The following is a 23386-nucleotide window of genomic DNA, read 5'->3' as shown; positions in this document are numbered from 1 at the left end:
ATTTAAATAAATCATGCATGTAGTTATGCAGAGGGTGGGGCCCAGAATATTCATAGGGACATGAATAGGGTCAAATGTCCATCTGTAGGGCTTACTTCTGCAGTAAGCAGGCATAGAGGATTGCCAGCTCTGTCTGCATCTAATCCTGGAGATCCTCCTCCTCCCCCACCCCGGCCATCCTGAGCTCCAGGATGCTTTCAATAGTCACCGGGAGATGGATTCCGATTCCTGGGCAACCCCGCCCCCCCCGGGCCCATCCTGGAGGGTTGGCAACTCTACCCTAAATTTGGGCTCCAGCCTCCAAGCATGGTTAGAGCTTCCGCCACCACCAAGCCTCGCCTAAGGACCAAGCTGCATAGAGCCTAGAAACGCGGCCCCGCTATTATATTCAGGGGTCACGGAGCCTCCTCTCTTTCCCTCGCATCCGCTCCGCACCCAGCATTTCCCAGCACCAGGGGGGCATTCATTCGAGCCACGGCAACGCCCCCTTGTCGGGAAACAGGTCAGGGTGGGAGGGGACCAGATCCTCCTTTGTTCCTTTCAATGGGCTTCTTCGCGAGCGTCTCCAGGGCGGGGGCGGGGAAAGTCTCGAAGCGACATTGGACCAATGGACGGTCGCTAAGGGAACGGTCGCGCATGCTCTCTAAGGTGGGCCAGGCGAAGTCTCCCCAGTCCTGCCAGAGAACTGCGCATGCTCGCAGCAGGGCGAGGCAAGGCGAGCTGTGTGGGCGGGGCTTGCTTGACGCACGCTCGCAGACTGCTGGGGTCGCCGCCGCTTAGTGGCAGGTGCGGCGCAGCCAGAGCATTAAGCGCTAGGCGGGCAGAGGCAGTGCAGCAGGGCTGCTGCTTTTTCCCGTGGGAGCGCGTGCGCCTGTCTCTCCCTCCCCCTTACCTGTCTGAAGTCGGCTTCGCCATGGAGGCGCAGAAAGTAAGTGAAAGAAGGAGGGAGCGAGCGTGTGTGGGAGCTCCTGTGCCCTCCTCCAAGGGGATAAAAAGGGAAGAAAGCGCAGCGGGGGGGGGGCGCTCAGCGTAGCCGGCCTCCCCCCCCCAGCCCCCGCCCCGCTCCTCAAGAGGAGAGGCTCGCTCTCTTCTCCACCCGCCCCCCCCCCCCGCAAGCATCCGGAGTGTGTCTCCGGGTGAGACAACTGAGACTGAGGCGGCGGCTGTGGTGGGAGCCGTCACCGTCCTCTGTTCTGGTTAAGCTTCCTTTTTATTTGAGGGAGTGTAACGGGCGTTGAATGCCTGAAATGCTGCTTTGCACGGGAGTCTGTTACGGAAAACCCGCGTCTCTGCCTGCCTTACCTCGCCCCGCCCCGCCCGCAGCGACAAGCGTCTACTTGCACCTGGAAGGCCAAGGGGTTGCATCTGGCCTTTAGACTCGGCGGCCCTGAGGTGTGTGTGTTTGCGGGGGGGCGGCGTGCTGGAGGTGGGGACAGTTTGCTCCTCTCTGTTCGTCTTCAGCTAAGGGCCTCTCTGGATGCCACTGCCTGCCTCGACCGGGAACAGCGCATCGGCCAGTGCTTCATACTGGGGGTCTGCCTTCACCCCCGCGACCTGACACGCAGGGACCGTTTGGCTTATTATATTGCGAGTCTAAAACTTCAGCCTGGGGCCTCTCATCACTCGGGAACAGCTTTTCCTCCCTCTCGCTGTACACCGCTTTGTTAAAGTTCAAATGGTCCTTGTAAAAGTAGTATGTTTCCAGGTTCAACCACCCAACACAGCTACCTGCATTTTTAGAACCGTGTGCATTTGTCTTTTAGCCTGATCCTATGCATGTTTATTTAGAAATCCCATTTGTGTTGAATAGTGCTTGCTCCTGAGGTCCTAATAGGTTTGTAGTCTTGGGCTGCAGCCCTCCTAAACGTTCCTCTCCGGGAGTAAGCTTTCTTGAACACAGTGAGAGGTAATCCCAAGTAAATGTGCTTAAGATAGTGCCCTTACACTCCTGTGTGTGCCTATTAGAGAGCAAGCCCTGTTTAACACAAATGGGATTTCTGGGTTAAACATGCATAGGATCAGGTGACAAGACTAATAGTGCCAATCTTCTGTCTGTTGCCTTTTTTAAACCTCATGGTGGCCTAGAGAGAGAGAACAAAAAGTAATTATTATAATGTAAAAGATTTTAATTAAATGATTAGAGATTTAAAGATCTTGTGTATTAATGTACATAAGATAAGATCATACTGGGAAACTGTAGTATCAGTTAATAATCTGTGAATTATGCAACAGTACAGAACAAAACTAACATCAAATTCTTCTAATGCCAGTATAATAGTCATAAAACAGTACTGTCTAACTTTTATCAGATTTTTTAGTGTTGGTTCAAATGGTTTATCTGGGGTTTGGACACATAAACAATAACTTTGATAGAATTTCTATCAAAGCTAGATTTTGGTTTAAACTTGGTTTAAAATGCATTTTGGTTTAAATGCATGCAGAGCTTTAACCAGAGTGATCTCTTTTGACACAGGACCTTCTTGGTGATTTTTCCTGATCTTGTAGTGCATCTGTTCTCTTTCCCTGTGGTTTAAGTGACTTATGCAAGATTTTTCTTTTTATAAAACCTTTTGAGTAGATGGTAAGATATAAAGTAGTTTTGGAGGTGGAAATCTAAACAACTGTTACTTATTTTTTAAATTTGTTTAGGGATTTGAGATATTTTATAAGTTGACTGACTTCAGCAGATGTGGAAGGCAGACTACAAATGTGTTAACTAACAACCTAAGATGTCTATTATAGTATAGTGATTAAAAGAGTAAGCTGTGAGTTAGCAAGTACCTGGCTTAAATTTCACCTTCGGAAGTCGTCTGACGTTCAACTCCTTATGTGGGGATAGTGCTGGCCTGTCTTACAAGGTGGCTGCACAGTTTACAATACTGCCTGTGGATGTTTGTTTAGAAGCAAGTCTTAATTAATCCAAATATAGTGTTCTTAGAATTGCAACTTGAGCACCTTAAATGCTACTTTGCACAATTACTTAAACTCATATCACACTTTTTCCTTGTTCTAGAGATAGAGGCTATGTCTTGCAATTTACAATAATATACTATCTCCCATCTACACTGCTGCTATTATTTACATTCAGTGCAACCCAGCTGTAGTTAATCTATTTGAACTCTATCTAAGCAGATCTTATTTAGAAGTGAACCCCACTGATTTCAAACACAAGTAAATAAACAAAAACAAAATTATTTGCCACACAAAGGCTGAAGTGTGACTGAAATATGTATGGCTTACTTCCAGGTAAGATCTTCTTGGAGTCAGAATGTTGGGGATTCAGAAAAGGTTGGCTAAGCTACTGTAGGCTGTATCGTAGACCAGTGGCATAAACACAAATAATGTGAGTTGCATTCTTCCTTCTAGCTAGGCATTCTCCAAAACATATATAGCAATAGCAATAGCACTTACATTTATATACCGCTCTATAGCTGGAAGCTCTCTAAGCGGTTTACAATGATTTAGCATATTGCCCCCCAACATTCTGGGTACTCCTTTTACCGACCTCGGAAGGATGGAAAGCTGAGTCAGCCTTGAGCCCCTGGTCAGGATTGAACTTGTAACCTTCTGGTTACAGGGCAGCAGTTTTACCACTGCGCCACCAGGGGCTCCTGATAATACAGATAATAGATAGCCATTGGTCCTGGACTGGATTGTGTTTTTCTAATGGACAAACAAGAATAAAGCAGAGACTCTTGCCCTCCAACTGCTGGTAATACCACCTGATTTGGCTTCTATGTACTCCTAATATAATACATCACCTAAAACTAATCTTTAGTTTTGGTAATATAAAGACTGCCACATTCTATCTTTTACCTCTGTCTTGCAAGGGTTCTGTGCAGTACTGGAGAAAGAACCAACCTATAACTGCTAGATATATTTTCATGATGGGGGAGCAGCCATTTCTGCATCTGTCCCAATGGCCCTTGCTGCAGAGTGAAATCCATTTTGTACCTAGCAGAGGCTAATCTTAATTAAGTCAGCATAAAAGTTCCTGCACTTGATCTTGACTCTTTGGGGGCTCATCTGTTTTGTCACACCCTTCCTCCCACAAGAGCTGAAAAGCTTGCTGCTGACTATTTTGTGGTATTGGTTCTAATAAAGATATTGCCCTACTTGGTTTCTTGTTAGATGAAAACCAAGTAGAGCCTATTCATTTCTAAACAGCTTCTACATGGATGCAGATGAGTATTCTGTCACATTAAGATGTTGCATACTTAAGCAACATCTTTAAAGCAGATGACTAAATGTTCCTATTTTGATGGCTGAAAGAAATGAAGCAGAACTCCTGTATTCCCACAGGGGCTTGGCCTGTGACATGGAAAAATCAGGGTGTGTGTGTGCAGGAGAGAAAAAAGCACAAATCTCTAGTTTGCTTTTTTAAAAAAGCTTATGAGATCTTTGATTTCCATAATTCCTTCATGATTGAATGAAGAGTGGGGATGGGGGAAGAATAATTAGATATGACAACCTTTCTCATAAATGATAGTCCCTTCCATCTGACCTCATGGGCTGAGAATAGATCACTTCATTTGAGACCCTGTGACTACTTAGATAAGTAAAGTTCATTATTCAAGCAGAGGCCACTCTGGCCAAAAAACTCCAACTTGCAGCGTGAAAGCTGTTTCCCACTGTGCTGACCTCAGTGCATTGCTATACTCTTCCCAGAGGTGGGAGGAGGCTCCTTTAAGGGGAGTGTAGCCTTGTCTAGTCCTAGGGCCATCATGGATGCATGGAGCACTGGGAAGCACTACATTTCCCAGTGCTCATGTGTGCCTCCCAAGATGACTCTAGGGTTTGGCGGGCTCTTGCTCCCTTAAAGGATCACCACTGGTATTACTCAAAGCGACACACTGAGTGGTGGGAACAGTTGCCTCTGTGTTGCGGTGCTAGAGGGACTGTGTGGAGTATTCAGCTTTAGCTGAAGCTTTGCGCAGGCTCAGTTCAAATCCCCGTTCAGCCATGAAACTCACTGGGTGTCTCTAGATCAGTTGCTTACTTCTCAGTGTAACCTTACATAGTAGTTGTGAGGATAAACATAATGCATGTACTTCTCTGGGCTCCTTGAAGGAAGTGTGGAATATAAATGTAAGTAAATAGCCACACTTAGGGTTAGTGGGAGCTGCCACTGTGTCTTTTGCAATGAAGAACACTGACTAAAGCAGTGAAGTGTCATTCTCTAAGGCTGCCACTAGGGAGATGGCATGGGGGAATAGGGTTTTGTTGTTGTTTTTTTAAAAGCACCTCTGATGGCACAAGCCTATATCCAGTATGGGGTGGGGGAATGCCATTTTTAATCTAAGAGTTGGAAATCCAGTTGTTGCTTCCACATACAGATGGCCCTTGTTGTTCATGGAGGTTCCGTTCCAGCCTATAACTTTAGATAAAAATGGGAATAACAAGACCTTGCATCTATGGGCAGTTGGGGTGGGGGTAGATTCTGGAGCCGTGGAAAATGACCAAAAAATCACCAAAAAAGCAGAAATAAGGATGGAGCACAGCACTGTACCTTGGCTACCTCAGCTCTCCCACTCTGCAAGTGCTCCAGCAGTGGTCCCTAGTTTCTACAGGAGTTTGTAATTATGAGGTTTCCCCACCCCATAATTGAAGTCCAACACTTAGCTGCACAAACCCCTGGCCTGACTGATTGGTAGGTTGGCCAAAGAGGCAGCACAGAATTCAGTCCACTTCAGCTAAACACACACGGGAGTTCCGTCACTCCACTGCTGGAGTTAGCGTCATTTCATCTCCAGTCTTCTGTTTGGAACACAGATCACTTGGCAGAAGCAGGCCCTGCAAAGGCAGACCTGCTGCCGCCATTGTAATCATGATCATCCTCTTCCTCATCAAAGCCATGGAGAGTGCAAGTGTTGCTTTCCAATGATGACCACTCTGCAGCTGTGGTGCTGGGTGTAGTTACCTTTGCAAAGTAGCTGGTGATGGTGCTTTGCTTGGTCTTTCTTTGCAGAGTCCGGTAGGTGTTATTGTAGGGTTGCAATGCAGCCTCCAGTTGCCTTTTGCACTTGATGCTGTGCTCCACGAGGGGATCAAGTTCAAACACTTTGTCCACCAAGGCAGTCCCCAGCTGCAGGATTTCTGTGAGCCAGTTTGTGGTGAAGGGCGTGGGCAGCATTTCTTCCTCTTTCTCCTCTTCTTCCTCACTCTCAGAAGCTGCCTGGATGCTCTCAGATTCTTCCTCTGTGAGTTCCTCCTGATGAGATTGGAGGAGTTCCTCCCCCTCATGTGGCTCTGTGGCTTCCAGGCTTTCTCCACTAATGGTGCACGCAAGGTTGGTGATCTGCTCTACCACATTGACTACAGAGGGCAGCAGATGAAGAGGTGACTGTCCCTGGTCATTACTTCTTCCACATTGCATTCCATGTGTGGGATTTGGTCTCTGCAAGGGACTGTGATATTCTCAATGCAGTCTGTGATGCTGTAGCTTCTCCAGCAATTGCTCACCGACAGAGGGATCAGCTTCCATGAGATCCAGCATCCTCCTGAAGGTGCAGCAAGTGGATAAGAACTTGAAGGTCGCGTTCAGACTTTGGTCATCAGTTGGATCAAGGATGTGGTGCTGGGTAGCAAGAAGGTGATCTCCAGGTTTGGGTGTGTGAACTGCAGGGCCTCAGAATGGCCAAGGGCGTTGTTGAGCAGCAGGAGGACTCTGAAGGCTGTATTCTTGGAGGCCAGATATCTCTGCACCTCATGCAGAAAACAGTCGTGGACCCAGAGAGAAAACTGCAGCAATCACCCATGCTCTTCTGTTGTCTTTCCAGAAGCTGGGTTTTCTTCTTCCTTTTCAGGGCATGAGGGTTCTGTGCTTGGTATAGGAGCATGGGTTTGACCACGCAGTCCCCTGCAACATTGCTGCACACCAGCAGAGTGAGCCGGTCCTTTTCTGCCTTGAAACTCAGAGCAGTTGTTTCTTTTTTGCTGATGGAGCGGGATGGCATTTGCTTCCCGAATAGGCCTGTCTCATCAGCATTAAAGACCTGCTCTGGCTTGTACCCTCCGGACTGAATCAGCTGCTGGAACTCGGTTGGATATCTTTGTGCCACCTCATGGTCTGTTGATGCTACTTCTCCTGTCAGCTTGATGTTGTGGAGGCTATAGTGATGCTCGAATCTTTCAAACCAGCCGTTGCTCACCTGCACTCCGCACTTCGTGCCTTCAGATGTTCTCGCCGTTTGACCACCTTCCATCGCAAACTGCCTGTGGAGCTGCGGTGCTTGCGGATTACTGCTCTGCTCTGTGGCATGTTCATCTGGGCTTGGTCCTCGGTCCACAGGCTGAGGGCCTTTTTCATCCACTCCATGTGGATGGTATACCACCTTGAGACTCTGAGATGCGCTGGACACCATGACCGCTCACAGAGATACTGGCTTTTCTTTTCTTGTTGGAGTGGACAGTGGACTGTTTCCATTTGCAAACATGTCCAGCAACTTCACCTTCTCCCTCAAGGGCAACAGTTTGTGAGACCTTTTGCCACTCCCCTCAGCAGAATTCTCTGCTGTGCGCTTGCTCATTTTAACTGTGGAAGGAAAAATTTGTACAGTGATGTACAGGACAGTAATTGTGCCAGACACCACCCCCCAATGATAAAGTACAGGACAGTACTGTAACTGATAATTAAAATCAATTTAGAATGGATTCAGTGGATACAGTACAGTATTTAAAATCAAATGTCAATCGATACTTTAGATCAATTTTCAATGGAAACAGTATTAAAACCAATTTTCAATTGACATTTAAAATCATTTTTGTGAGTACTGTACAGTACATACTTAAAATGTATTTTAATGGATAATTAAACTTTTAATGGTTGTTTAAACTAACTACAGTTATATGATACAGTACTATAATTACCAAGTTTTTTAAAAAATTGAATCTCTAAAAAAATGACTTTTAAAAATGTCATAAAAATTAAAATCAAATTTATTAAAGTGATACAGTTCTGTAATTAGCATCTTACCATGGCTTCACACAGTGTTCTCTCTAATTTTTTTTTTTTTTCATTTGTGTATGGAATGAGTTTTGTTCTGGGTGGCATTATCAAGGCAGTGTGCGCGCACATGCATTCAGAGTGGGGCTTCCTGATTGAACCTGAGCGGGACCTAAATTAACTGGGCGGACTTTAAAAAACATGTATGCATGTGCACACGGGCATGCCTTAGAGGGAACAATGGCTGCACAATGATGCAAGAGGCACCTCCAAGAATCTCCACATGGATGGCTGAAGAGAGACTCTTAAAGGCTTGCAAAGGCTCCACAGAAAGATGCAGTGGCTCCTAAAGGCTCTCCATGACTCCCTGAGGGCACCGAAGGCCACCAAATGCTCTCAAAAATATCTTGAAAAGCAAAAAAAAAAAAAGGTCACTCCAAAACCACACTCCAAATAACTTCATCCTCTTCCAAATTCCTCTCACTACTTACGAGCATGTGCAGGAAGAGCAAGACCATATATGGATGGATCTGTGTACCAAAAACCGTGGATATGTGAGACTGGCCTACCACAGATAATGAGGTCGGGTATTTATTTGCTGACCACGGATATGCGGAGCCGTGAATAACGGGGCCATCTAGGGGGGCTGAATATGAAGGTGACTGTGTGGTGTAGACTGTGAGTTACGTTGCATAGTGAGTTAGACGGTGCATAATTCTGTTAAGGTTGGTAATTATATGTGAATATATTGTCCTGGTAAAGTAGGACAGTGTACTGGAAAGTAGAAGACCCTTATCAATAATTCAGTTTATAGCAAGCTTAAACATCTGCATCTGGGAGAAGAAATATGTTGCTGTCAGATCACTGGAAGAGGATGTACACTAGGAATTGCAGTTTAGTCAAACGTGGTGTGTTTGGATGCTAGCTGCATGACTGCTTAGAACTTTATGAGCAGCCCTTTGGTGTTCTAATGAAGAATTGGAAGATTAGCCAAGATTTTGGAATCAAAGAAATGAAGACTCTTACCTTAAGCTTTGGTTTTCTGTAAGGAAGAAATACTTCATATTTGGAATTTAGCGGGGCAGGGAGGTTCAACTGTTCCAGCTGTTCTTGGAGGTTAGTTAAAACTTCTGATGTGTGATAGGTGACAGCTTCACATTAATGGCTTGGTTCTGACTAGCAGAGAAAAGCAGCTTTAAAACTGTTGTATACATCTGATAGTGTTTTTATTAGCAATGTTTAATGCTATTAAAGCACTTGAAAAATGTTCAGTACATAAGTATTTGTATAGTGATAGATCACCATCACCCCAAGGTACCACATTCTTATCCCAAAGCTGTCGGAAGAAGCAAGAAAGACTGGCAAATTTAACAAGGGTCCATGAACAGCAAAACTTCTTCCCCACTCCCAGTGTGGGTTCCAGCTCCTGCCTTCTATACTAGTACACGAATGCTAATTTAGTTTAGTAAAAAGACATCACTGAAGCGGGTCAAGAGCTAGTATGAAAACTGCATGTCCCTGTAATGGGGGTACATTGTAACTTGAATATTCTTGAGGCACCTTCTAGAGAAACTAATTCCCAACCTAATCCAATTTTATTACTTCTACACATTTAATAAGGGAAAGTATACAATTTGTACTTTGCTGCTTATGTAAGGAATGGCATAGGACTTGATATTAGGCAATATTCAGTATTCAGTTTGGTATCCAGAGCATGTACTATTCAGATTGCTCCCCCCCCCCCACATTCAAATCTGAATATGTGGTTATCCATCCATGGAATATAATAGGGAAAAATCACTAAAATGCCCATATACACATTGCTTTGCAGAATGGGGTAAAGCCATTGGGGGTTGCAGCCCTGAAGCTTACCATATTTAAGTAAATAGGTGCAGAAGCTTCTTAATTGAAAAATAAACTTTAATATTTTGAGGAGGAAATTTTTTTGTTTACCAAGGGGATATCAATAGGGAATGCTATTCTGAAAGTATTATACTTGCAACATATCAAGCAACTAGGTGGAGGGGATTCTGTGCAGGAAAATATATATCATCTATATTATTAATTCTCTAAGACGGGCGATGCGCGGGGACGTGGCGTGGAGGAGGCAATTGGCTGGCAGAGGGGGAAGCACCTGATTGGGCAGTGGGGATTCCTTATGCAGATAGGGAGGAGGAGCAAAAACAGAGGGAAAAGAACCCACCCATGACTGAAGCGAAAATGTATTAAGAGATCATATATTACAATGAAACAACTGAAAATATATGCTAGTGACCAGTGAGACGATGGTTAGAATAATAACTGAACCATAAATAATAAATAACTCATAATGGAACATAAATGATGATAGTCAGAACCATCTAGTGGAGATACTACTGAACACGACGAATGTGGGGCTGCAAGAGAGCAGAATGAGGCAAGCAGGGCTCTAAGCTGACTGTCCCTAACTGGCTAACATCAAAAAGATGGCTAAATGAAAGCCAAGAAATACATAAAGAACTCAAAAAATGGAAAGCTGGGATAAATAACCTCAAAACTATGAGCATCTACAAACTCAAAAAGCATGAAAAACCTAAACATGAACCATTAACATAACCAATTACCAAAAAAAGCATGAACAGAATAACAGTGAACAATTAGAAATATTGAACAATTAGAAACCAATAACAGCCATTACTGAGGGACAAAGGAAGAATAATGTCTGAGCAGGCTGCCGGATGATAAAGATGCTGTCAGCGGCCATGGCAGCACTAGCAGCAAGGAAGGGCCCAGTCAATCATTGCTGCTTTTTGCAGCTACCGAGGTCATTGTCAGAGGGAGGCAGGCAAGGGAAGGGCCCGGGCCTGTCAGCGGCCTATGGGGAATGAGTGGCCATGGTGGTGGCAGCAGTGAGGAACAGCCCAGTCAACCGCTGCTGCTCCTGGGGGGAGGAGCAGGAACAGGGCTCTGGTGAGGGTGAGAGGTCTCTGGGGATAGGGGGCTGCAGCTTGGCCAGTAGACGGCAGCAGTGCTGCAACCACAATGGGTGAGGGGGATGGAAGCAATGGGATGGAGGAGGAGCAGGAGTGCAGCTCAGGTGAGGGTGGGGAGATCTCTGGGGCACAGATGCTCTAGAGCGCACAAGAGTTCCAGCATTGAAGCGGAGAGAAATAATGGTGGCAGCCAGGATGCAGAGGTGGAGGGCCGGCGGGTGAAGCCCCACTGGCCAGGAATAGGAGGCGGCGGGGAGAAATAATGGTGGCGGTGAGGAGATGGGCGGATGGCTGGCAAAACCCCGCCAGCCGGAAAGAGGAGGTGGGATGGCCTGGCCCTGGCTCGCCCACTGGGGTGAGGTGGCGGTGGCAGTGGGCCCTGTTCCGGCTGCATGAAGGAAGCGGTGGTGGGCCAGCCTAGCCTGGCCGGAGGCAGCAGGACGGCCTGGCCCGGGGGTAGGGTGGGGTGGGGACAGCAGTTGGGGGGAGCGGCTGGTTGGCCAGCCAGAAAGCTGGGCATGCCGGTGTAGGGGGGCAGGATGGCTGGGCCCAACTAGAGGCGCAGATGCTCTGCACCCGGGCCCACTAGTTTTAAAGTGTTTAGAAGTGTAAATGGTTTGCTTTCAAGGTGGACATGGATGGGATGAAAATAGCAGGGATGGTAGCCTCTGCTATAAGCATTATGTGTACAACAGCGCAGCAACTTGCAGCATGCAGGAAGACCGAGCTGATACAGCATGATAGTCTTACATCCCTTTCCCAAAGCACCATGGTTAAGCAGCAGAGCAAAATCACTGGCCAGTGTCAATTTCATAGGATCTTCGGAGCCCCTCAGCATTTTCCAAATATGGAACATTACCTTATTCCCTCTCTGTCAGTTTCAAAGAGATACGTTGTTTGCCAGAAGAAAGAGGGGGAAGCTTCCAAATGTATTTGGGTCAAATACTATTGGAGAGACTTTATTTGGTGCCCTGCTTGATTCTGTATTCAGTGTTCGGTATGATATTTGCACTGAATATCATTGCACCTGAATACTTGCACAGGCATACTTGATCTTTACTAGATCTACCTCCTAAAACAGCTGAAGCTGTATTTAAATTGAGGCTTGGCAAATTCTGAGTGCCAGGTCACAATGGAACTTGCAAACTTCAGTGTGGCGAAGGGCTGGCATGAGCAGGAAGTGGCCAGCAAGAGAGGGGCAGGCTCCTCCCTGCTCCTAGTTGCATCCTCTCATCACTTGTCTGAGCCAAGAATGAATGGACGTGATCAGGAGGAGGAAGCAACTCGCCTCCGCCTTGCTTGATGCTGCCTCCTTGTCACTGTGTCCGTCTGTCTCTCTGCTCGGACAGATGATGGATGGATGCAACCACAAGATGCGGGCACTTCAACTTGCTTGCTGTTGCTGCCTCCTAATCATGTCTTTCCATCACCAGGTGATGGATGGATGCCACCAGGAGGAGGAGGGAGCAAGCAAGGTGGGGAGTTCACCGTTCCCCCCCCCCCAGTGGAGCAGAGAACATTGCTGGCATCGAGTGCCCCCCCATGGAGTGCATTGCTAGCTGGCTTGATATCACACGAGCATGCACAGACAACTAATGGAAATCAAGAACTAATGGACCAGTGTTCTCTCTGATTTTTTCCATCTGTGTGTGGAATGGGTTTTGTTCTGAGCAGCAGTATCAAGACAATATGTGTGCACGTGTGTTCAGAATGGGCCTTCCTGATTCGACCTGAGTGGGATCTAAAATTAACTGAGTGGACATAAAAAAAAATGTGAGCATGCACATATCTTAGAGGGGAACACTGTAATGGACACACAAAGATATGAATGAAAACTATGAACTAATACAATCATGGAGGAGGGAAGAAGGGAGAGGGCTCACCTTTGCTTAAATTGGACAATCTTACAGCCCTGAAGGCTGAAACATGAGTCTGGAGCCTCCATTTTTGGGCTGACATTTAGATCCCATAAAAGCTTGTGAAGGCCTGACTTAAAGGTCTGCATTTGACTAACTTTTGTTTTCATTCTAAAACTTTGATAATGAGACAGTTGGTAAGTGGAAAAATAACACAGGGTAGCATGTTTGTATTTTAGGAAGCGGTAAAATAAGGAGGTACCTTGGCAACTCTCAAATTGCAGCTTGGCTCTCAAATGGGTATTGCTCCTTTGTATGTGGATATAAAATGATTTCCATGTGGTAAGACTAGATGGGGTCTAGTAAATCAAAGTAAGAAGTTTGAGAGGTTCCTGACTTACACAAACTGACAGTTAACTTTATAGGGTCCAAGGCTTAGCTGTAGGCTATCAGACATGCAGTTTATCTTGGGACTAGTTGGTGGTAAAAGCAGCTTGTCAGCCCAAACTGAGGAAATGCTGCCAAAATGACGCAAGCTTCAGTATTGCTCACCCACAGTATATAGAGTTTGAAACTCTGAACTGATTGGAAAGACACTTCTGAGCAGAAAATGTGAATGTCTCTTGCAGCCACTCTTTCTGCATGAGTTTAAAACAAGGCTGGTCAGCTTCTGGCCCTTCAGCTGTTGCTGGACTACAAGTCTCATAATCCTTGGCCATTTACCATTGTGGCTGGAGATAATAGGAGTTGTAGTGCAACAGCAGCCCTAGAGCCTTAGGTTGGCTATCCCTGGTTTGAAAAGATATGTTTAGAGACATTTGACAGCAGTTACAATCTTTACACAGTTGGTTATATGATGTGTTGAATTTCAATACAGGAGACTCGATTATCAGTTTCAACTGTTTGTGATGGGGCTACATATACCTGGTTTCCATTATCACAAGGGTGAATTTCAGCCATTTATTTATGTAGCATATTTGTATATCACCCACTACAGAAGTCTCTAGGCGGTTTACAAAAATAAAACAATTTCCAATTCCTTTGCACATGTTTCACACTTCCAGTGGCATTTCTGGCTTGGAGGCAGCATGGAGCCATGTTGAGACTTCTCCCACCCCACCCCCAGAATTTGGGAAAATGTAAAATGTCTCCAGTGTTTAGACATAATTCAGGGGGTTTGAGGGGGTGGGGGGCTTACTGGAGAAGCTGGAGTGGCCAAGGTACAGTGCTGTACTCATTTCTGCCCCCCCTATTTTTGTTAGCACTTTTTCATGTACTGAGGAACCTAACCCCATCATTCCCATAAGCACAAGGTTCAATTATCCCATAGACACATTCCCATAGGCACAAGGTTTCAGTTATCACACTTTTAGCAGTTGTGCTGGTAATGGAGAATGTAACCCCCATGATAATCAAGCTCCTCCCATATGTCATTGTATGTTACAATATGAGATTGACGATTCTGACATGCAGGTTATGTTTAAGGTTTTGACATCTGACAGTTTTTTAAAACTAGCAGCTTGTTGAGTCTAGGAATGTTATTGAAATTTTTGAGTCTGCTAGGGGCTGTTGCAAGTTTGTCTTGGTAAACAGGTGTTGCATATTTGATTAGCTATGATGAAAGGTGGTTCTGATCTGTGGGTTTTATTGATACTGTAGGATATGCAAATTTTAAATAATACTTAAACTATATATGAGTAGCTTAGGAAGTGGAGAATAGCAGATATCTCCAGAATCTCTTACCAATGAGGTACTTCAAGGGCACACCTGCAAAGGTGATCATGAGGCACAAGGTGCATCTGACTCTTGTAGTCCATGGAGTGTTGGTTGGATAGCAGTACTGAACTATAGGAACTAAATTACATAGCAGTACTGAACTACAGGCATGTGAAGGGCGCACAAAGCTTTGTGACTCGCATCTGTTTTCTGTTTTCTAATTGTAAACCGCCCTGAGCCAGCTCGGAAGGGCGGCATAAAAATCAAATAAATAAATAATCTGCTTGAGATATCTCTCAGCTGCATAAAACTAACTATAAAGCAGATTGCTGAATTTACTTTTCTAGCAGCCTGTATCAGTTTAAGGGTTAATAATTAATTAATATATTATCTTAAATGGTTTCCAGTAATCAGAACATGCTAGCCAGATGGGGAATGAGAGAGAAGCCACTTCATATTAAGCATATGAACTTGCAGGTTTTGACTTCAGCCGTTCTACTTCCAAGTAAACATATTTGGTTGCAGCCTCATTATCAGTGTGTATTTACCTTAACATTATCTGGTTACATAACTATGAATGGATGGAACTTAGGTCAAGCAGGGGATACAACCGGAACTTAGAGAGAGATACAACAAAAGTTTTTCAAAAGAAACTGTTTTTCTATGGACTACTATAACAAATTATTATTATTATTATTACTACTACTACTACTACTACATTTATATCCCGCTCTTCCTCCAAGGAGCTCAGAGTGGTGTACTACATACTTAAGTTTCTCTTTCACAACAACCCTGTGAAGTAGGCTAGGCTGAGAGAGAAGTGACTGGCCCAGAGTCACCCATCTAGTATTATGGCTGAATGGGGATTTGAATTCGGGTCTCCCCGGTCCGAGTCCAGCACTCTAACCACTACACCACGCTGGCTCTCAAATAGTATTAGGTGGCATGGTTTTCTAAAATGCTGAGTCCATAATATAAACTTCCCAGCTTTTTGGGTCTATGATAGTGGTGCTAGTTCTGTTTGACCACCAATATTTAATTTGGCCAAAGGATTTTTTTTTATTCGTCTTGTTTTTAGTTTTTAAACTGAGCCTTGTGGGTTCAGTGTGAGCTGGATCCTTTTGTTAGACCATGCTTTGTACTGATGTGCTATTGCCTAGGAACTTGGTCTGTTTTAATTTTGGTATATATAATCTCCAGGTGAGTGTCACTTGTTCAGTAAGCCACATATAGCATTATGTATATTAGTTACCTTACTGATAATAAAATTTACCAGTTCATCAGCATGGAACTGCATGGCTTCTGGAACAGTTCAGTTGTACTGTCTGCTTGTTTCAAAGGAATGATAGCTAACTGGAAGGCTAGTGTGAAGTTTGCTCATTTTTATGAACATATATTCATGACTTTATTCTAATTCTAGGAAGCCTTGCAAAGGATTATCTCCACACTGGCACACAAAAATGATGAAATCCAAAACTTCATTGAAACTCTAAATCACACATTAAAAGGTGTACAGGTATGTTGTAAAGCAAGTGTAAACTACTATTTAAAGTTGAAGGGGTTGTTGAAACTGATTCCAGTGTCTCTAACATTAGAAACAATAGACTAAGTACCAAAATAGAGGTGACTGCAACAACCATACTTGTTCGTTCATATACAAAGGAGTCAGATAGCATAGCTCACAGGGGACTAAGGATAAAAATGAGATAAACCCCCAGGGATGAACCTGTGTTTATAAACGGACAATTGTGGCTAATGAAACTAGTCACCTAGTAGTCCTGCTAGATGGCAGCTGATCTTCTTGGGAGCTGTTGGCAGTTCTATATTTGTGCCAGCTTTACATAAAGCAACAGGGTATTCACCCATATTAATCTATGTATCTCTGATATCTTAAAATATGACTTTACTGTTGTATCTTGGAAACCCAGTGTGCTGCAGTGTTGATAATGGGCATGTGATTCATACTGCCATGTAGAGTTAGCACTGAACAAATGGATGCGTAAAACGGACAGCATAATCCACAAACAACTAAAACTTTTCTGACTCGCTCTTTCAAAGGGCAATTCTTCCAGTGTAATTGCTGAGTTGGACGAAGAGTTTGATGGCTTGTACTCAATACTGGATGAGATGAAGGAGAGCATGACCACAAGCATCAAGCAAGAGCAAGCTCATAAAACGCAAGAACTTCAGGTAAGTATGTATATGATTTGGTAATGTAAACCCTGAAACTCTTGTAGCATAGGGAAAACCTGATTGATTAAATAACTAATCTAACACCTACCAGTTTCTGTACAAAACAAGTCTGTTTCCTGAACATAACACTCCTTAATTTCCACTAAGTTTATACAAAGAGATGAGGTAGCACTTTTCTGTGAATACTTTGCTGTGTTTCTCCAGCTTTTATATACAATGTGCATGCTACTGATAGTTTTACTGCATGCTCAACAACACAGTTGGGACATAGCTTTCTGAAGTAGTCTCTCTGTTTTTGAGAGGCTTTAAAAATGCATAATCAGTCAGTCTTTATTGTTACAGTCACTGACCAGAACCATAATATTTTACTTTTATCTTGATCTTAAAGCAGAATACTTCGACTTGTTTTGTGTACAGTATTTTTGTCAATTTACACTTGACAATCTGGAAGCAAGAAGTTGAACACATGGTTTCCCCAAGCATCTTTGAGTATCTCTGAAAAAATCATTACCCAGCATATTTGATACATTCTGTAGCACTGCTGTACAAATACAAATCTCTTGAATATTGACAAGCAAGTGAACATAGGGCACCCTTCAATGGTACTATGGAATTCCTGTAGCACTGACAGTAAATGAGAAGTACTTAAAAGGCTTTCATGTATGCCTCTTCATATTATTCTCTTGGATTGACTGTTTCTATAGTGGTCTTAGTGTTGGCAGTCAGGGAACTCAAACACTGATCAGATTTGATCCAGTGTACTTTGCATGCAAGATGTATTAACTTCATGTGGGCAGAAAGAACTTGAAACTAGTCATTGGACTACAGTGTAAAATTGTGCATCTGTACTAGCTTTCTGAAAAATAACATGAAATGGCTTGCAAAAGAAAAATAATTGCTAATACTGGGTTGGATCCTAACATTTCACACTGTGGCTATGTTAGCACTACATTGTGAAAATTAAGATCCAACCCAGTGATATTAAATGTCTAAAAGCTGTGTATGTTCAAACAATCTAGAGGACCATATCTTCTCAATGATCCTGCCTATCCTTTAAGATCAGCTGCAGAGGCCCTTTTGCATGTCTCCCCTCTATCTGAGATACATTTGATGGGTATGTGTGAAAAGGCCTATCTTGTGCTTTAAATACATCAGAAACCTGCCAGGGAGGCGGTTGGACCATTAGACAATGAGGGAGTGAAAGGGATTATTAAGGAGGATATGGAGGTTGCAGAGAAGCTAAATGAGTTCTTTGTGTCCATCTTCACGGCAGAGGATACTGAGCAAATACCTGTTCCTGAGCCAGGCTTTTTGGGGATGGAGGCCAAAGAACTGAGTCAAATAGAAGTGATGAGATGATGTTCTGCCTGGAAAAATTGAAAACGAGCAAATCACCAGAGCTGGATGGCATCCATCCAAGAGTCCTCAAAGAATTCAAATGTGAAATTGCCGACCTCCTTGCAAAAATATATAATTTATCCCTACAATCAGGCTCTGTACTGGAGACTGGAAAGTAGCCAATGTAACACCAATTGTTAAAAAGGGATCCAGGGACCATCCAGGAAATTACAGGCTGGTTAGCTTAACATCTGTTCGAGGCTAATGGTTGGAAAGCATCTTCAAGGATAAAATCGTAAAGCACATAGAAGAACAGGCCCTGCTAGAAGAGAACCAGCATGGCTTCTGCAAAGGTAAATCTTGCTGCCCAAGCGTTTTGGAGTTCTTTGAGAGTGTCAACAAGTGTGTGGATAAAGGTGATCCAGTTGACATATCATACCTGGACTTCCAAAACACATTTGACAAACTTCCTCATCAAAGACTCTTGAGAAAACTTAGCAGTCATGGGATAAGGGGACAACTACATGAGTGGATTGCTAACTGGTTGAAGGACAGGGAATAGAGGGTAGGTATAAATTGAGAGTTTTCACAATGCAGGGAAATAAGAAGTGGGGTCTCCCAGGGATCTTTACTGGGACCGGTCCTTTTTAACTTATTCATAGATGATCTAGAAGTTGGGGTAAGCAGTGAGGTGGCAACATTTGCAGATGATACCAAATTATTTAGGGCAGTGAAATCCAAAACAGACTGTGAGGAGCTCCGAAAGGATCTCCAAATTGGGTGAGTGGGTGACAAAATGGTAAATGTGGTTCTGTGTTGGCGAGTGTAAAGTGATGCACATTGGGACGAAAACCCCAAAATTCAAATACACACTGATGGGATCTGAGCTGTTGGTGACTGACCAGGAGAGGGATCTTGGGGTCGTGGTGGACAGCTCGTTGAAAGTGTTGATTCAATGTGTGACAGCTGTGAAAAAGGCCAATTCCATGCTACGGATCATTAGGAAGGGGATTGAAAATAAAAATGCTAATATTATAATGCCCTTATACAAACCTATGGTGCGACCACACCTGGAGTACTGCATACAATTCTGGTCACCACATCTAAAAAAGGACATTGTAGAACTGGAAAAAGTGCAGAAGAGGGCAACCAAGATGATCAGGAGCCTAGAGCAGCTTTCTTATAAGGCAAAGCTACAACACCTGGGGCTATTTAGTTTAGAAAAAAGACAACTGCAGGGAGACATGATAGAGGTCTATAAAACCATACATGGTATAGAGAAAGTGGATCAAGAGAAAAATTTCTCTCGCACATAACACTAGAACCAGGCGTCATCCCATGAAATTGGTTGCCAAGAAATTTAGGTCCAACAAACGGAAGTACTTTTTCATACAACACATAATCAACTTGTGGAATTCTCTTCCACAAGATGTGGTGTTGGCTTCTAGTTTGGTTGGCTTTAAGAGGGGTTTGGATAACTTCATGGAGGAGAGATCTATCAATGGCTACTATTCGGAGGGCTGCAGGTCACCTCCAGCCTCAGAGGCAGGATGCCTCTGAGTACCAGTTACAGGGGAGTAACAGCAGGAGGGAGGGCATGCCCTCAACTCCTGCCTAATGGCTTCCAGCAGCATCTGGTGGGCCACTGTGTGAAACAGGATGCTGGACTAGATGGGCCTTGGGCCTGATCCAGCAGGGCTGTTCTTATGTGGTGGTATCCAGATTGTGAAGCTCCCTGCCCGGGAAGATCTGTGTTAAAATTCGAACATAACATTGTGGCATTCACTAATCATTGTGTGCTTCTTTCAGCCCATTCCTTTGAAAAAGTTCCACTTTACATAGGAAGCTGCCATATACAGAGTCAGACCATTAGTCCATCTAGCTCAGTATTGTCTACACAAACTGGCAGTGGCTTCTCCAAGGTTGCAGGCAGGAGTCTCTCTCAGCCCTATCTTGGAGATGCCATGGAAGGAACTTGGAACCTCCTGCATGCAAGCATGCAGGTGCTCTTCCCAGAGTGACCCTCTCTTCTAAGAAGAATATTTTACAGTGCTCACACACGTGGTCTCCCATTCAAATGAAAACCAGGGTGGACCCTGCTTAGCAAAGGGGCAATTCATGCTTGCTACCAGAAGACTAGCTCTGATGGAAACCTAAATTCTTGTAGTAGTAAAAAGAGAGCTAAGGATATGTATACTGTATTAGTCTCACTGTAATAGCAAAACTTCAGTTTTGGTACAATTCAGTGCTAGTCTAGCTCTTGCCTTGACTTGGTGTGCCTGATGCTGTAAAATAACCTAGTATCTCTTAAATTATTGACACACACAATGCCTTCAAAGACATAGATACAGTAATATATCTCTGTCTCAAGTGCTTAGTGCAGGTATTGGTTTTTCAAGAATATGAAACGCACATGCAACGTTTTATTGTATAGTGAAGCTTTTTGCCAGTCTGACTACATAATGCAAGACATAAGTCGGGGGGACTCCGCTTTATGAGGTGAAGAAAGGCTTTAGATACCAGAAACCTTGCTTGTCAATACTGTACTGTTGTGTTGAGGAATGTGATCTGGAACCTTAATATTGTATGACTAACTGCTCACTTGATAGCAGAAGACACCTTCTAGAATCTTTGCATCACTGCAGCAGCAGAGGTGGTAAACAGTTGGTACATCCAGGGCAACTTATAAGGGAATAGAGACACTGACTTATTTGAAGGCTGAGCAAATGTGAAGAATCGCACAGTTTCAAGTTTGGGAGCTGGTTTTCCAGCCTGTCCTGTGCATTTCCAAAAGCAGATCATATCTGCCTTCACTTTTGTTGGGCCTAATTGTTTTGACATTGACTCTGCAGCACATGATTGCAGTAGTCTTGCACATTTGTGGATTTATTTAGGCTGTGTTGAACACAGCTTAACGGAGTACATAGTACTCACCCAATAATTTTTCAGGCATATCTTGTGGCTGTCTGTCCAACACATGTACAAGACTATGGCCTAGTTCTCACTGAGCTCTAAAGAGGACTATGGAGTATGGAGTGTTCCACTTGATGTTGCAAGTGGGGAATCACATGATTAAATGCTGCTCCATACAGATTCCGGCATGTAGAATACTGGCATGCTCAGGATGTTGTATCAGCTTGTAAATTGAATGAAAAATCCAAAAGAACCCGTTGAGGACTTAGTCTCTTCCCGCACCCTTTCAGAAGCCATGGAATGTTGAGGGTGGTGAAGAAAAATGAGGTAGCAGGAATAGGCCTGCTTGGTCTCGGGGTGCAAGGGGGAAGAAGGCTGGCACGATGTGTGCCATAAGGTTAAATGGCTCATCCCACACTACATGGGGAGTGCTAGAAGGGATTATTGCAAAAATAAAGTGAGCAGAGAATTTTTTAAAATGTATTTTAATGTACAAACTTATGTTACTGTGGTGTTCAGTTTTGTTCCCAAAATGTATATTTAACTGTGACAACAACTGTACAAAAAAAGTAGATTTTGAACATGATTCTTCTTTCACTTTGAGAAACTAGTTAGATCCTTGCATGTCTGTGGCCATGATCACTTTCTCTTGGGTGGGGTGGGGTGGGGCTTCTGCACTGGCCTGAAACCAGACTGAGGTTTGTGAGTTGAAAGCTTCTGGCCTTGTTATTGCCTCCTGAATGCAACATTATCCATATAGAAGCAATCCAATGTCTGGGTCAGTATGGATGTTGAATGAGCTACATGAAACATTTGTAGATAGTCAATGATCTTTTGAGATTGGGTGCTAATCTTCATGGTGATCTTCTTTAGTGTGAATAAGATTAACATTAGCATTTTTAGGGCATATTTTTAAAGTAATGGGGTACAAGGAAGCGAACTCTCTCATAACAAATGTAGTTTGGGCATACCTTACAATGGAAGAAGAGATGTCACACAAGGAAAAGGTTTGTCAAAGCATAGACAGGGGACATGTTGGCTGACATCCAGACTAAGTTACTCAATGGTGCTGCTCAGGAGTTGCTCAAAAAGACTATTAAATTTCAATAGGACTTCCTCTAGCAAATTTAGTCAAGATGTCAGCTGTTGATTTGTTGTAATTGGTCTATTTTAACTTATGTGTTGGGGTTGAGAGGCACTGAAGAGAAGTTTGAGATCCCCCAAGTCTGAAGAGTACCTGTTGAAGGCTCAGAATTAAAACAAAATAGAAAATGTTGAGTTAAGGTATTAAACAATACATGTGTTGAGATTATCATGTAAATTAAATGTAGTGAGGAGCAGAACTGGGACTAGAGCAGAAGGATCAGTATATGGTAAAATCATAATTGTTTTGTGTGAAATACCTTACATAGAACAGGTTTCTGAGAAGTCTTCTACATGTAAAACAATATCACCTTAAGAAATTACCCTCAAATATATCATCCCATTGCATTTCAACAGCCAGACAAATCTCTCTTTTAAGAATTTCCCATGGCCTGTTTATCAAGCTGATTGCGATAATGGCGGGCTGGAGAACATATTTCAGGTTATTCTCTCTGTTAAGTTTCTATATTTGAATAGCTTTCTGTTCTTCCCTCCTAGAATCAACTCAGCCAATGTAGTAATGCCCTGGAGAACTCTGAAGAATTGCTAGAATTTGCTGCACGCTCACTGGACATAAAGGACCCTGAGGAATTTTCAAAGGTATAAAATGCTACTGCTGTGAACAAGAAAAACACATTGGATTGAATAGCATGTCATCTGCCTGCAACTACTTCTAAAACGTGTATAGAGCATTGTAGCAATAGAATTTTTTGAACTGATTGGAATCTCTGGAGCCATAAACATTATTAATGATTCAAATGCATATATTTACTGTCCCAGGAGATCAGTCTTCTAAATGGCTCTGTAGTCAAGATTAACATTTTCATAAATGTTCAAATAGGAATTGCAGATTTTGAAACTTGAAACACTGAATTGACCTGTCCTGTGAAAGTGCATAGTGGGCTGTATGAAGTAGAGATAATGTATGATTTGAATAAGTAGCTACAGAGATTTAGCATTGTTTACCCTTCCATATTTTCTAGAGCATACATAACGGATGCATATCTTGTGCTGAAAACTCTGAGGTCATTAGGATAATACATCTAGTGCTGAATGGGGAAATCTGCAAGCTTGCAGTGAAGTGGAAATAGTAATCTAACTCTAGAAAATCATTTAACCTTGGCAATATAATATACTGCCATAGTCCTGTTGCATGGATTTCTATGTTGTTTGCCAGTGCTTTGTGCTTCAAGTTTACTTGAACTAACAATGCTACACCAGATCTGAACCTTGTTACTTGTACTTGTCTCCCAGACTTTCATTAGTTAGAAAGGAAGCTGGGCAGACTTTAATACCTGAAAATATGCAGA

At 43.5% G+C, this 23386-nt stretch overlaps 1 protein-coding gene across 3 annotated transcripts in view; it reads left to right on the top strand.

The window, feature by feature from the left end:
* The first annotated feature begins 682 nt into the window (after positions 1-682).
* Positions 683-23386, top strand: part of FSD1L (fibronectin type III and SPRY domain containing 1 like) — a 64754-nt gene continuing 42050 nt past the window's right edge. For 2 of the 3 annotated variants that reach the window (XM_053299259.1, XM_053299258.1), the window contains exons 1-4: positions 683-928; positions 15910-16005; positions 16548-16679; positions 22575-22676. In XM_053299259.1, the coding sequence (XP_053155234.1) occupies positions 692-928; positions 15910-16005; positions 16548-16679; positions 22575-22676 (567 nt within the window). In that variant the 5' untranslated portion in view covers positions 683-691. The remainder of the gene's footprint in view (positions 929-15909; positions 16006-16547; positions 16680-22574; positions 22677-23386) is intronic. The other variant, XM_053299257.1, reaches the window with a different exon arrangement.

This window comes from Hemicordylus capensis, chromosome 2, assembly GCF_027244095.1.
Source record: "Hemicordylus capensis ecotype Gifberg chromosome 2, rHemCap1.1.pri, whole genome shotgun sequence".
NCBI classification, from domain to species: domain Eukaryota; kingdom Metazoa; phylum Chordata; class Lepidosauria; order Squamata; family Cordylidae; genus Hemicordylus; species Hemicordylus capensis.
This window is presented reverse-complemented; position numbering and strand designations above follow the sequence as displayed.